The sequence below is a fragment of the Pelobates fuscus genome, chromosome 6, assembly GCF_036172605.1.
Source record: "Pelobates fuscus isolate aPelFus1 chromosome 6, aPelFus1.pri, whole genome shotgun sequence".
Lineage (NCBI taxonomy): Eukaryota > Metazoa > Chordata > Amphibia > Anura > Pelobatidae > Pelobates > Pelobates fuscus.
In genome coordinates, this window is record NC_086322.1 from 86,839,685 (window position 1) to 86,856,604 (window position 16,920).

The 16,920-nt window shown below is 42.6% G+C and overlaps 1 protein-coding gene across 1 annotated transcript in view; it reads right to left on the bottom strand.

The window, feature by feature from the left end:
* Positions 1 to 16,920, bottom strand: part of CORIN (corin, serine peptidase) — a 281,043-nt gene that overhangs the window by 50,364 nt on the left and 213,759 nt on the right. The window contains exons 14-18 of the mRNA XM_063457921.1: positions 16,643 to 16,756; positions 16,414 to 16,524; positions 15,604 to 15,727; positions 13,810 to 13,932; positions 9,372 to 9,421 (exon numbers count right to left, since the gene is read on the bottom strand). Of these exons, the coding sequence (XP_063313991.1) occupies positions 9,372 to 9,421; positions 13,810 to 13,932; positions 15,604 to 15,727; positions 16,414 to 16,524; positions 16,643 to 16,756 (522 nt within the window). The remainder of the gene's footprint in view (positions 1 to 9,371; positions 9,422 to 13,809; positions 13,933 to 15,603; positions 15,728 to 16,413; positions 16,525 to 16,642; positions 16,757 to 16,920) is intronic.

The window sequence follows — 16,920 nt, forward strand, 5'->3', positions numbered from 1 at the left end:
ATCACCACCAGAATCAGCTTATCAGCATCGCTTGCTGGACCTGCGGCAACGCTGGAAGAGGATTGTGAGGAAGATGAGTCAGAGGAGGAATGTGGCTTTGAGGCGGAGGAGGAAGACCAACCACAACAGGCATCCCAGGGTGCTCGTTGTCACCTATCTGGTACCCGTGGTGTTGTACGTGGCTGCGGGGGAAGAACATACCTTCAATGACATCAGTGAGGAGGAGGAACGGGAAATGAGTAGCTCGGCATCGAACCTTGTGCAAATTGGGTCTTTCATGCTGTCGTGCCTGTTGAGGGACCCTCATATAAAAAGGCTGAAGGAGAACGACCTGTACTGGGTGTCCACGCTACTAGACCCCCTGTATAAGCAGAAAGTGGTGGAAATGTTACCAAATTACCACCAGTCGGAAAGGATGCAGCATTTGCTAAATAAAGTAAAAAGTATGCTTTACACAGCGTATAAGGGTGATGTCACAGCACAACGGGAATCTAACAGGGGAAGAGGTGAAAGTCATCCTCTGTCAGGGTTTCTTTGCTGTTTTAAACAGCAACCCTTTCTGTCTCAGTGATTGAGTTTTCAGCTGCAATTACTATGAGCTGCTTCTGCTTGTTGCCACGGTTACTCACCTGTGAGTAGTAATCAACCCTGCTGCTAATCAGTTCTGCCTATTTAAGCAGCTAAGCCCAGAACCTCCTTGCCCTTGCGTGGTTTCCTGTTCCCCAGAAGTCTCCTTGTTCCTGTGTTTCCTGTTTGCTCCTGGTTCCTGACTCCGGCCTTGTTCCTGACTCCGCTGCTCTCCGTGCTCGTGATCCTGGCTTGTCTGACTACCCGCTCTGGTGACTGACCCCTGCTTGATTCCTGGACTTTGCTTTTGTTATTTATTTTGTTATTTATTAATAAAGGTGTGTTTGCATCTACTTCTGTCTCTGTCTGGTTCCTGGTCCCTGACATCCTCCTCCTCCCACGACCACGCCGGCAAGGACAGTATCCAACCTTGTGCAAATGGGGAGTTTGCGGTTGTGCAAATGGACTGTTTGCGGTTGTTTGCAGTGCGTTAAACGGGGAGTTTGGTCTGTCACTGTGAAGCGGGCGTAACCCTTACACTACCTGATCGATACAACATCATACAGTAGGTCCCCCCCTCATTATTTTTATGGCCCCCACCTACCGCTCATGGGTGGGGGCGGGCGGGAGGACAGTAGGTTCCCCCCCATTGTGATTTATGGCCCCCACCCACCGCGCAGGGGTGGGGGCCAGGGGGGGGGGAGTTGAGGACAGTAGCCCCCCCCCCCCTTTATCCTTATTTGCTGAATATTCCCCTGTATAACAATGTTTGGCATTTAGTGAATATTCCCTATTCTGCTCTGTGTCAGTGTGTATCAGTGTCTCTGAGGACAGGTGTCAATCCATATCTGCCAAGTGACCCTATGTAGGAGGAACAGTCCCTATTCTGCTCTGTGTCAGTGTGTATCAGGGGCTCTGAGGACAGGTGTCAATCCATATCTGCCAAGTGACCCTATGTAGGGGGAACAGTGTCTATTCTGCTCTGTGTCAGTGTGTATCATGGTCTCTGAGGACAGGTGTCCATCCATATCTGCCAAGTGACCCTATGTAGGGGGACCAGTCTCTATTCTGCTCTGTGTCACTGTGTATCATGTCTCGGAGGACAGGTGTCAATCCATATCTGCCAAGTGACCCTATGTAGGGGGAACAGTCCCTATTCTGCTCTGTGTCAGTGTGTATCAGGGTCCCTGAGGACAGGTGTCAATCCATATCTGCCAAGTGACCCTATGTAGGGGGAACAGTCCCTATTCTGCTCTGTGTCAGTGTGTATCAGGGATCATCAGGATAGGTGTCAATCCATATCTGCCAAGTGACCCTATGTAGGGGGAACAGTCCCTATTTTGCTCTGTGTCAGTGTGTATCAGGGGCTCCGAGGACAGGTGTCAGTCCATATGTCAAGGTGTCAATATGTCATATGTCAGGTGTCAATCCATATCCATTGTGATTTAGGAATGTTAGGTGATTTAGGCCCTTTATGGATTAAAACCAGACTCTGCATCAACTGTGTAATTTTCCATGGGAATTTTGCCATGGATCCCCCTCCGGCATGCCACAGTCCAGGTGTTAGTCCCCTTGAAACAACTTTTCCATCACTATTGTGGCCAGAAAGAGTCCCTGTGGGTTTTAAAATTCGCCTGCCCATTGAAGTCAATGGCGGTTCGTCCGGTTCGCCAGTTCGCGAACGTTTGCGGAAGTTCGGGTCCGCCATTCGCGAACCGAAAATGTTGTGTTCGCGACATCACTATATATCATACTGGACATATTTACTAGCTCTAGTTTACTAGCAGAAAGCAAAATATGTAAGATATAGTAAGTGCCTGTGACAGGAGTAGTGAGTTATACAAGGCTTAGGTAAACCGTGACAGACCTGAATATGGTTAAATGTGTAATCAGGGGTTCTTGGTTCTCAGGAGTGCAGCGAAATGGTCGTAAAGGAAGTAATTGTGTGGGCATAACAAGGCTGAGAGGAATAGTCAACCGTAGTGACGGGGTTGTAGTTGACCGTTGTAAAGCTGGAAATGTTATATGTAATTTCCCAAATGTGTGGCAGAAATTGTGTCGTAGTGGATTGCCCACAGAGAGCCATATGTAATGAATGGAGTGAAGGCTTAGTGAGGGCCGCGTGTAGAGTGTCAGGAAGGCCGAAATTAGGTTGTAGATGTAAGCCCACCTGGGACCGCATAAAGCTTCTGTAAGTGAAGGCCTAGTAAGATCCATGTGTCATGGTACAGGGGTAGAAGGCAGAGAGAGCTCATTACTATTCATGAGTAGCGGGGTAGCCATTTAAGGGCAGTATGAGAATTAGCGGGTGTATGGAGTGATATGATGTTGGTTGGTTAATGGTTGTTGAGCTGTAGATCAGTTGCAATTTACACAGTGATGCAAAATGGCAGATCTGCTCCATATCATAACTTGTATAACAAACTTGAACTGTGAGAGGCCCGAATGGTCGGACTGTTAGAGATGATAATGGTGAGATATTTGAGTAACATGGCAGTGATCGTAGTAGGTTGCCCACTGAGGGCCATATGAAGCATATGTTGTGGAAGGCCAAGTGAGGACCTAATATAAACGTACATGTGTGATGTCCTGCATCTCTCATGGGGACGTAATAATTTTACCTTTATTTTTTTTAATGAAAAGTTGTGTCTTTTTTTCTTCATGAAAGATTGTTCCTCATTTTTTTTTTCATGAAAGGTTGGGCTTTTTTTAGATTCTCTACATGTAAGCATTTACCACTCTATTGATAAGTATACATACTGTTTTCACACTGTTTAGCACACCCTTCACTTGCCTATGATAGTGAAGGCCAAATGAGGGCTCAACATAACTATACCTAGATGCAGGGTGGCCAAAAGAGGGCCTAATGAGAAGTTACAGGTGCATAATGATACAATTGAATGCGGTTTAATGAATGTTGAAAATATTTGAGTAGACCAGTTGCAATGTAGTATGTTATTGGTGACACCCATGTGGCATGTCTTGATTTGAAGTTTAAAAATAACATATTTAGATGAAGGTCGTGAATATGTCCGTATAACCATAGAACAGACATAATTATGACCAACATTATGTTAAAGTACACTTGACCAGGCCTGTGCGGAGCCCAGTAAGGGCTTAAACAATGTAAGTAGTGATGGACAGTGAATTAACAGGCAGTACCATAACTGCTAACCACATGTACAGGACCAGGTTTGGACTTGACATAAATTTAGACAGTCAGCAGCAACAGCTAGCCACATAGCTATTATGTAGGCCCAATGAGTGCCTGAATACCCAGATGGCAAACATATAGAATACATATAGGCATGGGCGTCCGCAGGGGGGGCAAGGGGGGGCACTTGCCCCCCCCTGGCTTTTTCAGCTTGTTCTGCTATTTTTCGTGTGAGATTTAAAATTAACTGCAATACCGGCGCCGGCCAGTAGGTGGTGCTGTGTATGGAGAGAGACAGGGATAGGAAGCTGCAGCTATCCCTGCTTCTCTCTGCTGATTGAAACCGCAGGGGAGCAACACATGCAGCCAGAGACAGCCTACAGATCAGGTAAGTGAGGGATGGGGTGGGGTGGGGTGGGGGTTAAAATAGCCTATAGATTAGGGAAGTGAGGGATGGGGGGAGGGCAGCCTATAGATTAGGGGAGTAAGGCATGGGGGGCAGCCTATAGATTAGGGGAGTAAGGCATGGGGGGGCAGCCTATATATTAGGGGAGTGAGGGATGGGGGGCAGCCTATATATTAGGGGAGTGAGGGATGGGGGCAGCCTATAGATTAGGGGAGTGAGGGATGGGGGGGCAGCCTATATATTAGGGGAGTGATTGATGGGGGGGGGCAGCCTATATATTAGGGGAGTGAGGGATGGGGGGGCAGCCTATATATTAGGGGAGTGAGGGATGGAGGGGCAGCCTATATATTAGGGGAGTGAGGGATGGGGGGCAGCCTATATATTAGGGAAGTGAGGGATGGGGGGGCAGCCTATATATTAGGGGAGTAAGGCATGGGGGGGCAGCCTATATATTAGGGGAATAAGGCATGGTCGGGCAGCCTATATATTAGGGGAGTAAGGCATGGGGCAGCCTATATATTAGGGGAGTAAGGCATGGGGGGCAGCCTATATATTAGGGGAGTAAGGCATGGGGGGCAGCCTATATATTAAAGGGGTAAGGCATGGGGGGCAGCCTATATATTAGGGGAGTAAGGCATGGGGGGCATCCTATATATTAGGGGAGTAAGGCATGGGGGGCAGCCTATATATTAGGGGGGTAAGGCATGGGGGGGCAGCCTATATATTAGGGGGGTAAGGCATGGGGGGCAGCCTATATATTAGGGGAGTAAGGCATGGGGGGCAGCCTATATATTAGGGGAGTAAGGCATGGGGGCAGCCTATATATTAGGGGAGTAAGGCATGGGGGGGCAGCCTATATATTAGGGGAGTAAGGCATGGGGGGCAGCCTATATATTAGATGGGTAAGGCATGGGGGCAGCCTATATTAGGGGAGTAAGGCATGGGGGGCATCCTATATATTAGGGGAGTAAGGCATGGGGGGGCAGCCTATATATTAGGGGCGTAAGGCATGGGGGGCAGCCTATATATTAGGGGAGTAAGGCATGAAGTGGCAGCCTATATATTAAGGGAGTAAGGCATGGGGGCAACCTATATATTAGAGGAGTAAGGCATGGGGGGCAGCCTATATATTAGAGGAGTAAGGCATGGGGGCAGCCTATATATTAGGGGAGTAAGGCATGGGGGCAGCCTATAGATTAGGGGAGTAACGCATGGGGGGCAGCCTATATATTAGGGGAGTAAGGCATGGGGGGAGCCTATAGATAAGGGGAGTGAGGCATGGGGCGCAGCCTATAGATAAGGGGAGTGAGGCATGGGGGGCAGCCTATAGATTAGGGGAGTGAGGCATGGGGGGCAGCCTATAGATTAGGGGAGTGAGGCATGGGGGGGCAGCCTATAGATTAGGCGAGTGAGGCATGGGGGGGCAGCCTAAAGATTAGGCAAGTGAGGCATGGGGGGCAGCCTAAAGATTAGGCAAGTGAGGCATGGGGGGCAGCCTATATATTAGGGGAGTAAGGCATGAAGTGGCAGCCTATATATTAAGGGAGTAAGGCATGGGGGGCAGCCTATATATTAGAGGAGTAAGGCATGGGGGGCAGCCTATATATTAGAGGAGTAAGGCATGGGGGCAGCCTATATATTAGGGGAGTAAGGCATGGGGGGCAGCTTATAGATTAGGGGAGTAAAGCATGGGGGGCAGCCTATATATTAGGGGAGTAAGGCATGGGGGAGCCTATAGATAAGGGGAGTGAGGCATGGGGCGCAGCCTATAGATAAGGGGAGTGAGGCATGGGGGGCAGCCTATAGATTAGGGGAGTGAGGCATGGGGGGCAGCCTATAGATTAGGGGAGTGAGGCATGGGGGGGCAGCCTATAGATTAGGCGAGTGAGGCATGGGGGGGCAGCCTAAAGATTAGGCAAGTGAGGCATGGGGGGCAGCCTAAAGATTAGGCAAGTGAGGCATGGGGGGCAGCCTAAAGATTAGGCAAGTGAGGCATGGGGGGGCAGCCCATAGATTAGGCAAGTGAGGCATGGGGGGGAGGGGTGCTAAATGAAGAGTCTGCAAGGGGCAGGGGCAGCAAGGAGCAGGAAGGGTCTGCAAGGATCAGGGGCAGCAAGGAGCCTGAAGGGTATGCAAGGAGCAGGGGCAGCAAGGGGCAGGAAGGGTCTGCAAGGAGCAGAACGGGACAGAAGGAGCACAAAGGTAAAGGAGCAGAAAGAATCAGAAGGAGCACAAATGTAAAGTAGAAGAAGGAGCAGAAAGGGACAGCAAGGAGCACAAAGCTAAAGTAGGAGAAGGAGCAGAAAGGGTCTGCAAGGAGCAGAAAGGAATCAGAATGAGAAAGGAGCAGAAGGGCGCAAAATAAGCAGAAAGGAGCAGAAGGAGCCAAATATAGAAGACAGTGTCAGAAGAAAAAGAAGACTGTCAAATGAAGGAAAAGAAAAGGAGATTGGAGCAGGAAGGACAAAGGAAGTGAACCCTCCACTTTATTCTGGACACCACATCATAAGGCTTTGGTACCTGGGCCTGGCAGGGAAACTCTGGACCTTCTCATCTCCCGAGGTAAAAAAAAATATCAGTGTTAATGTGTTCACTTTTATTTACTGAGTGTCAGGAAGCACAGAGTGCCGCTGGGTAGGGGTGTTGTTGATTGGCTAGAGCGGTCAACTAGCACTCTAAGCCAATCAGTAGCTCCCCATTCATAAAAAAGTTAAAAAAAAAAAATTAAGAACTGGGAACTAGCGATTGGCTTAGAGCGTCAACTGTCAACTCTAGCCAATCAGCGGCACCCATGCCTGACGTCAATCTGCACTTCCTGACACTCCGTTTCAGATGCTGAATACCACTGAGGGACCTGGAGCTGGAGGAAGCCTTTGAGGTTATACCATTTGAGAGCGGTTTAACCCCTTAAAGGAAAGAGCACCCAGGGGCTTCCTGGCATCATAGCATTTTCATTTAGATGAAGTTGTTATGGTGACCAGAATGTTCCTTTAATTTGCTTAAAGGAACACTATAGTGTCAGGAATACAAACATGTATTCCTGACACCATAGTTGTGAAAACGCTATTCACCCTGGCTTTATGTCATAATCACTATGCTCCTCCCCTTCATGACACTGTCAAAAAGGGGCCAAGCATAGATGTCATTACAATTATGCCCCCCCCTGGAAAAATTCCTGCTGATGCCCATGCATATAGGTACTTATGGTGAACATAAGTAACAAATGCTGATCTGTTCAAAGCTGACAAGTATAACCAAGGCCATATGGGCCGACAACAATAATCTGCAAATATAAAAAACTAAATATATAGCATAGCATTAAACATTAAAATGCAGGGTAATTGCATATGATAAAATTGATATGACCAAATGAGGGCCAAATACAGTAAGCAGAATGCATTAACCTTATAGAGGTATCACTATGATGCTATGTATGAAAATAGGCCAAATTCACGTTTGTAGTGAAAATCGACATATCTGAATGACGGTAGAATACGGACTGAACTGCGAACGCCTCCCTAGCTAGTGAAAGACTAAACATGGGGCAAATACATGTTGAATGTCAAGGACAGCGTGGCCCAAGACGGGCTGAGTGAACAAACTTACGGTTTTGTTGTAATAAACTCGCAAACAACAACTCCTCCCACAATTACAGGCTTTACCTTCTCATATATACAAACATATTATATACATACATACAAACATATACACACACACACAGTAAAGACAGGAGCACTCTTTTCCAATATATATTCAATTAATTCACGATTTTTCCATCAATGTTTTGACACTCCTGTGTCTTTATTTTTGTCGGGGTTGAGTGCCATTTAAACTCGTCTGAGCAGAGCCCTCATCTACCTTTTGTTCCTGTATCATTTTGTAATTGTCCCATTTATTGTTACATTTTTCCCTCCCATAATATTGTAAAGCACTGCTGAATAAGTTGGCACTATATAAATACCAATAATAATAATAATATTACGTATATACCATATACGGTATAGTTAGAAAGGTCTGTACTATGGGTTTTTCTGAAATACAAAACCCTTGAGTGCTCCTGCAATCTGACTTTCCAAGCACGAAGGGTAAACATCTATTTATTTTATTATCAGTGTCTAGTATCTAGGTCATTTGTTCGGATTAATACATAGCAGTCGGAATAATTCATTTATTAAAAGGCTTCTTTAATCTCCAGCTGCCATTTCACAGAATCTGACCTGATCGTTCCTGAAAAATTGCTTCATTTTAAGTTACTTAAATGTGGAGAGTCTGCTGTGAATTTTGATTTGATTTACGATTTTCCTTTAATATCCGCTTTAAATCATGCAATCACCTTACAATATCCTTCATATAGCAGTAGCTGACCTCTATACCAACTATTTTGTCATTGCTAGTTCTTTTATATCATTGAAATGGTGAGAGAAGGATGTGATTTTTGCAAGTAACCAGGACAGGAACCACACAATTACTGACCTAGGTAACATGTAGCTATTGTCATTTTGGAATTGACCTACAATTTGGAGATCTTCGGTAATAGTTACTATACAAATACACACACATATACAAACACGCATGTGTGTGTGTGTATATATATATATATATATATATATATATATATCCCCAAATATTTAAACAAGAATGTGGGCATTCGTAAGTCTTCGTTAATTGAAAAAAAATCATTGTTTTTTTATTCGTGCAGTGTCAACGTTTCGGAACTGCATTTGATCCTTTCTCAAGACCTCAACATCTTGAGAAAGATTTTGAAAGCAGGTCCGAAACATTGACACTACACGAATAAATAATTCTTAAAATTATTATTGACATTTATATAGCGCCAAATAATTTCGCAGCACTCTCAATATTAGAAAAGGGGGGAAATGTAACATCCAAACTCATTAGGTCTAAAAATACATACTTAAAAGGTTAATCATCTATTAGTGTAGTATGAAACGTATCCTGAACAACTTTGCCCAATATATGCATCCTGAAAACTACTGATCCTGGGCAAGCTTATTTTATTTCCCACATGTAAATGGTCATTATTTGATACACATTTGTCTAATTGCTCTGATATTTAACTTCTCATGTAAAGGAAATTTAAAAATAAATATCCAATTTAGAGATTAATTTACAGTACTGGGATTTGGATTATTGCCATTATATGTATCCAACTCCCCCAAAATCTACATGGTGCAAAACATGAACCCTGTACGGCACATACTGTAATGGTAGAGGTCAACTTACCTTCTTTGGTACATATTAAAGACACTCTGCTTTGGCTTTCACAGGTTTGCCTAAGGAAAAAAAAAGCATGCTATTATTATGCGGATGTTGAAGGCGCTGCTTCCCTCTTCTTACACAATACCTATCAACGACCACAAAGGAGAGACTCTGGTTTCGGTTGTTCAAGCTGCCTACCCAAGTATTGCGTTGTTTTAGCCGCCTATCCATATATGAAACTGTACTTATGTTTGTAACTGTGTGTGTCTGTGTTTGTGCAAAAGCACTGTCCATTTTCTAAAAATAAAATTATTATTACAATTTGAGTTAAATATATAAGTAGGTAGCAAGTGAGAATTTTTATAATTGATGCAAGGATGGTAAATGCAATTGATGAAAAAATATTGGATTGAAAAATGTTGACATTTCATATGTGAAATACATTTTTTTTCATAATTTAAAAAATATGGCGTGTTTGTAAATAAGGATTTCAACATGTTGAAAGAAAATAGCAGTATATATAGATCATTCACAGATGTCGTCATGTAGTAAAAAACATAGCCTATATCTGGCCAGAATTAAACATTCGTGCAAACGAGAGGACAGACACAGGGAGCACAAACGTTTTTCCGAACTACTCCAAATGAGACAAAGGCAAGAAAGTTCTTTGTACATTGTAACATTCCAAAAAAAATGAAACCTGAGAATTGTACACGAGGCATGGCTACACTTAAAAGGACCCTATAGGCGCCCAGACCGCTTAATCTCTATGAAGCGGTCTGGGTGCCATTTTGTTTTACAGGAACGGCAATATTTACATTGCAGGGTTTAAATGCCTCTAGTGGAGGGGAGCACCAAAAAGTAAGAATTGCCTCAAGGGAAGAACAACAATAGTTCAATCAGAACTGTTATTGGCAGTAGAGTATAATGGGTAGGGCTATTTAAATATACAGTTTTCTGTTGGGTGTAGACAGCACTTTTTTGGTGCTCCCATTTGTGGAACATTTTCATTAACTTTAGAGTTTTAAGGAATGTGGCTAAAACTAGATTTTCTGACAACTTTTCCACAGTGTAAAATCGATCTATGTGGGGTCGATTACACATTTTTGGGGGTTCCAGCTTGGGAAACAATTCCATACCAGCTCTTTACTTTCTGACTTTGCTGCTCGATGAAAAATTTCAATTCAAGGGACAATTGCTTGCCCACCCATGAATCTATATTTGCAGCCATTATGTGTAATGTATGCCCACACATTTACATTGTTACTCACTAAATAGAAGATTGTTGAGAATTTAAAACTTCGATCTGGTAAAGTAGTTGACTTGGATAGTGCTATTTTGGTCCAATGTTATTTTGCCTGAAAATTTTCCGGTCAGTTCCTGTTTGGGTCCTAATATTCTAAAGGATGCTGGAATGTATTAAAGAGGAACTTCATTTCTTAGGGCTTTTAATATTATGTTTAAGTTTGCCTGTATTTAAAAAAAATACGTATTTGTGAGATGTGGAAAATTTAATTCAGAAATCCACACCTCTTTATTCTGCAAATGGACACCTCAATCTTAGCCCTCTGTTGGTCATTTTTATTAACCTCTGTCCTTTGCTTCCTCTATGCCGACTGCCAGGTGCACTGAATCGATATGGGAGCTTTATCAAAGTGCCATCAACTCTTTTCTGTTTAATATATGAAGAGATTTTGGCACTATTTAATAAATATGTAATTTTTGTCTGTTGCTTTTTTTTTTCTATGCGACAAAATAAATGTATGATTTTTTTCAAACACTTTTGTCAGGGGACTTACTTAGGATTGACATGTTATTTCTTACCTTACAATACTGTACCACCCATTGACACTCCAGGACGGTGACACTCTAGTGAGTGGCAACATGTATTGTTTTAACAGCTCACAAAGCATTAAACTACATCATTTATATAATATATTTACTGGGAGCTGTCATATGTAAAAGTGAGTTTGTCATAAAGTGAAATATTTAAGGTTTGATAACATTAGGGGGGCTATGTATAAGCATTACTCGCTTCCTCTTTAAAAGAGAGATGGTCAGGAGATTTTTTTTTTTTTTAAATTCTTTATTGTTGTTGTGCAGGTGGTTACACGTTATCAGCTGACGCCACAACAGCGTACTTAAAGGTTCATATCAGTTAGACAGTGGCATGATAAGTCGCACAATTTTATATTTTCTAGGTATATCGATTAAACATCTAAAGTGATAGAGTAAGCTTAACTAGAATACAATGAAATAAAATAACATAGTAGTTGCTCGTCGGTACTAATTTTGCTATGCTAGCGTAGTCACAATGCTTGAGCCTGTTTTTTAGTTTAGCAGTTGCTAATTAAAATATGGTAGTCATGCTGTGAGTGTATAGGCTAGGAGGTCTATAGGCTAGATAGTGGCTAACAGTGCTAAGATTTGCCTTCCATATAGAGTCACATCGCTAGTCTCTCTAGACATGTTAAAGCTCTGCTGTGTCAGTAGGTAACTAAGTGTATGCTTAATTTACCAAGCTAGTGTACATTTTGTAGGCGTTATAATCAGGCTCATTGGATTATGTATGGGATTAACAACCTGCTGTATATACTTCAATGGGCTACATTAACTAGCATTAAAATGTGCTGCATTCATAGGCAAATAGTAGTGAGAGACATAAGGTCACACAATCAGCGCATATTGGGTAGAGTGACTGCTGGAATACGGTTTAGTCCTTACGGCATGGTAAAGCGTTCAGGTAAGATGGTGTCCATCTGTATCATGGCGGATTCAGAGTTAAATAATACTGTCCGCTGTCCTGAGAGAGTCTCTGACTCAGCCAATCCCCTGACTCGGGAAGCTATTAGGACATGCGAAGAGGTAGGTGGCTGCTTTGTTCTCCTCCGTGGAGGGTCCCTACGCTTGATGGATGGCCCGTTGGCGGGAGTTGCCGCTCGGGTCTCTCCGGTAGACCTCCATTTGGTCTGAGTAGTCAGAGGTACGTTTGTAGTGGAGACTCCTTTGCTGGCTGTAACCGACTACTCTCCGTTGCTTCTTAGTGGTTTGCTGCTTTGTGAGGTGTCGCCTGGTTGATTTAAGTGCGGCAGTTCTTAGCCTAGTGTGTGCCAGGTTCTCGGGGTTCCTCGGCTTGCGAGGGGCCTTCCGGCTGAGAGGGTGGCGGTGTGAGTGCGCCCCAGCGTGGGTCCCCCGCCTGGAGTGGGTCGGGCGGACCGCTGCCGGTACGTTCTGCTGCTTCACGAGTGAGGCTTGAGATGGAGTCCTGTGTTGTAGGTTTCTCCAAAATGCTTGGCAAATTTGATTGAACCTAGCCTCGAAGAGCCGTCTCCATTGCTGGAGCCCTGGATCCTCCGTTGTTTGCTCAGAGTGTAGTATGGCGGCCATCTTGGGCACCTCTCGTGACTTGCCGTCAGACAATGATTGTCCCCTTGTCGGGCGAGAATGTGTTTCCAGCGAGTGTACCACGCTAAAGAAGAGGTTGTACTTGCCTCTGGACATCTTGGATGTATACACTGATTGGCACAACATAACATTGAGGGATGTTTCCGGTATGCAGTAATAAGTACCTACCAAAAGTGGTGCAAGGAAGGATAACCAGTGAACAGGCGTCAGAATCACGTGTGTCCAAGTCTCATTATTGTGCGGCGGAAGGGGAATAGACTAGCCTGTCTAGTCCAATCACACAGAAGAACTACTGTAGCTCAAATTGCTGAAAAAGTTAAATCTAGCCATGATTGAAAGGTGTCAGAACACACAGTACATCTCAGTTTGCTGCGTATGGAGGTGGGTAGTCGCAGACCAGTCAGAGTGCCCATGATGACCCTCTGTCCACCACCACTAAAGATACCTTTAAAAGGAGGACCATGGAGCAATGGAAGAAGTTTGACTAGTTTGATGAGTCACATTTTCTTTTAGATCAGGTGGCTGGCCAGGTGCATGTGCATTGACTACCTGAGGAAGAGATGGCGGCAGGATGCACTATGGGAAGAAGGCAGACCAGCGGAGGTAGTTTTATGCAATGTTTTGTTGGGAAACCTTGGGTCCTGGCATGTGGACGTTACTCTGATTGATACCACCTACCTAAAGATTATTAAAGATCACGCACACCCCTTCATGGCAATTGTGTTATCTGATGGCAGCGCCCTCTTTCAGCAGTATAATGCATACTGCAAAAACTGTTCAGTAATGGTTTGAGGAACATAAAGAATTTGAGGTGTTGCCTTGGCCTCCAATTTCTCCAGATCTCAATCTGCAACTTGCAGTACTTAAAGGATCTGCTGCTAACGTCATGGTACCAGATACCATGCCTTGACGTATCACAGCTGTTTTGGCAGCAAGAGGAGTAGCTCCACATTATGATTTTAATGTTGTGGCTGCTCAGTAAATATATCAGTGTGCATTTAGTAGACTTTACTGTCTATCTTTGATTGCACCATAATAAGACTCCTAGATTGCTTACCCTTTTATAAGCAGTTCATGAAATGTCGATCCATTCTTTGCTTTCCAGTCTGTCCTCAGATGAAGCCACTGATTATGTTGTGAATGGTCGGGTTCTAGTGCAACTTCTGTCATGGACGGGCCCCTAACGCGCAAAGTAAAAATAAATCAGTCAATGTTACGTAACTCAACTTTCAGGGCTCCAATCACACACTTCCTTAGTAATCCAGTCAGAAACCGTTTAACAGACTGATAGTCTAGTGGCAGTTTGTTTGAAAATAATACAATTTCTTTAGAGCATAAAAGTTTCATGGAGACTAGATAGAGGTATATTCTCCTTTTACATTCACTATGCTTTCATATCAATACAGAATGAAACAGAAACAGCTGGTGAGTTCCTCAAGGCTTCCCCCGCCGCATTAATCCTGTAAAATAATTCCACTAGTCCCTTTTCACTAATTTATCCCAGTCCTGAAATAAAAGCAAAACAATAAAATATTGAAAACCCACTATCATTCTCTGCTAATAAATTCATGATGTGTGCCATCCATAACCACACGCTAACCCCTTCTTTTCCTGCTGTGCACTGCAGTACAACATACATTATGAAATTTACGCCCTGCTACATTATAATAAATACTTCAAACATATGTTCCACTGTTGCTTGATCCAAATCATTCATCCTATTTTATTTTTTTCAGGTCAGTGAAAGCTGCAATACATTACAATTATATAAAAACACTTTCAAGCAAAATGAAAAATTTAAAAAACAAAAACACAACATACACTATGTCACAAGCACATAGCACCGAAGTTGCCTATATTAGCCCTTCATTTCTTGATTAACTACAGCTCCCAGGATACTAGCTGTTAGCTACATCTGAGTTGACATTTGTATGTCCCACTGATCTGCGAGGATAAACCCATTTAATACACTGGTCCTTGTTAGAGAAGAATTGTTCGAGTTGCCTGACAGTGCATCTGTGAAAAGAATATCTCTTGGCAAACAAAACAAAGAAGACTGCCACATGAAAACACGTTTAGTACAACTGGCAGAGTTGACTAGCTTTGCGTGCCCAGATCCCACTCAGTAAATCGCACGCTGTATTTCGTATAATCCCCACAAGGCTTATTAAACGATTATCACGCCATGCACTTGCCAGGATTTGCTTACTAGGTGCTAATAAGCGGTTTTGAAAAATAGCGGAGTTGCCATCTACATAGCTCATCGTAATATCTTTCTTCTGCTCCTTCTGCTACGGCTACCAGGGTCATTGCCAGTGATCCCAATAAGAAACCAATACTGTAATTTATGTGATGCACCTTTATGCTGTAGACCTTTAAACCCTTGTGAACCAAACCAAATAAAAAATACCTTCACAATAAAAAATAAAATTGACACATCTACAGCACAAACTACACATTGCAGAAAGCAGTGAAATGTATTAACTCTGATGCTCAGACAATATATAGATAACTTGACCTAGGATTTTAGGCCTGTTGAATGGGTATTAAGCCAACATTAGATACAGAATAAAAATTACAAAAAAAATGTATTACAACATTTCAAAATGAAACATTTTAGAATGATGTAAGATGATTAAAAATCAAAAAGAAGAATCATACATGAACATCTATAGTGTAGGCACAGAAAAAAATATTTATTCTGTGGGATGTAGGATTGGTTTCCCTGTTGGGAACATCACATACAATGCAATCTTACACCACTTTAAAAAACTATCATTTATTTTACATTGTAATACACTTTTTTGAGGAGAAGTAATATCTTATTATTACTACAAACTACTGACCTTACCCTAAACCCATTTGCTTGCAGACCCATTGCGTTAACTCCTCCTCCCATGCATCAGCACAAACGTGATAGTCCAATGCAGACCTGTGGATGGTGAGGAAAGAGCTCTCACTTTCAGACATAGAGACTGGAAAGGAAAAAAAATAAATTCAATAATTATATATTTTTTTCTTTCCAACAATACAGGTGTAAATTAAGTAGTAAAGGTAGACTTTAGAGTTTAGTTTTGTTACAAACTGTATCTGAATTTGGGTCGATCAATTTATGGGTTTTGTTCACAGATCAAGTGAGAAGTGTAAGAGGGGTTAGGGGGGGGGAGAGGGTTGGGAGAGAATTAAAAAATAAATTAAAATCCTCCTTTTTTTTAACCTCTACTGGTTATTTTTTAATCTGTGAATCAAGTGGCGGGGAAGTGTGCCTATCTCTGTACTGCACAATATATATACATAATATTTTAATAATTTGTAGTACACTGTAGTACACCGTTTTCACACAAATATATATATATTTATTTTTTTAATTAGAAGTAAATCATCTCTTTTCAACATAGGCAGATGTCTGTTAACCGTGTGTGTGAGGTGCTATTTCTGGTTATGTCTCTATACTAGGTCTCTATACTAGGCGTTAGGTGATATTTTTGGTTAGCACCCTCCTTTAAAGTCGTGCAGCTGAGAATCCTGTTGTTACTAGCACTTGCCGACAAGGGAAATTAAAACTCTGAAACTCAAAAAATATTTTTCTACAAACTATAGAGATTTGTTCAGCAATGCTCACAATGAGACTATAGATATATCCCATTATAATTTGACTTACTGCACTTCCATTCATCTGATCTGTCTGTACAATCCACCACACCGTTACACCACCGATCACGGGATATGCACTCATGATTGGCACAAACAAGCTCATCACTTGAGCAAGATGCTGCAAAGTTAATGAATAATGTTTTACAAACCTCACGCCAGGTAATATGTTATTGTAACAAACTTATTATACAGTGAACACTGTATAAAAACAAACAAACAAAAAAATAAAAACTTACAACAGTTTTTTTCTTCCAACTCTTCAGGGCAATCTGGAAACCCATCACAAATCATTGAATGTTTGATGCACATCTTGTTCACTGGACATTCCCAAAGACCCCTTTCCATACAACCTGCCAGAGGAGAGAAGGGGTTTATAATCTAGTATTAAGTCATATTGCTTAGAAGTATGCAGTCATTAGCTAAAAATTATACAGATTACTCTCTAACCTAGGTTAATTGTTGCCTATTTATTATTTGGCTTATACATTTTTATCTTCTGTAATATGTACATGTA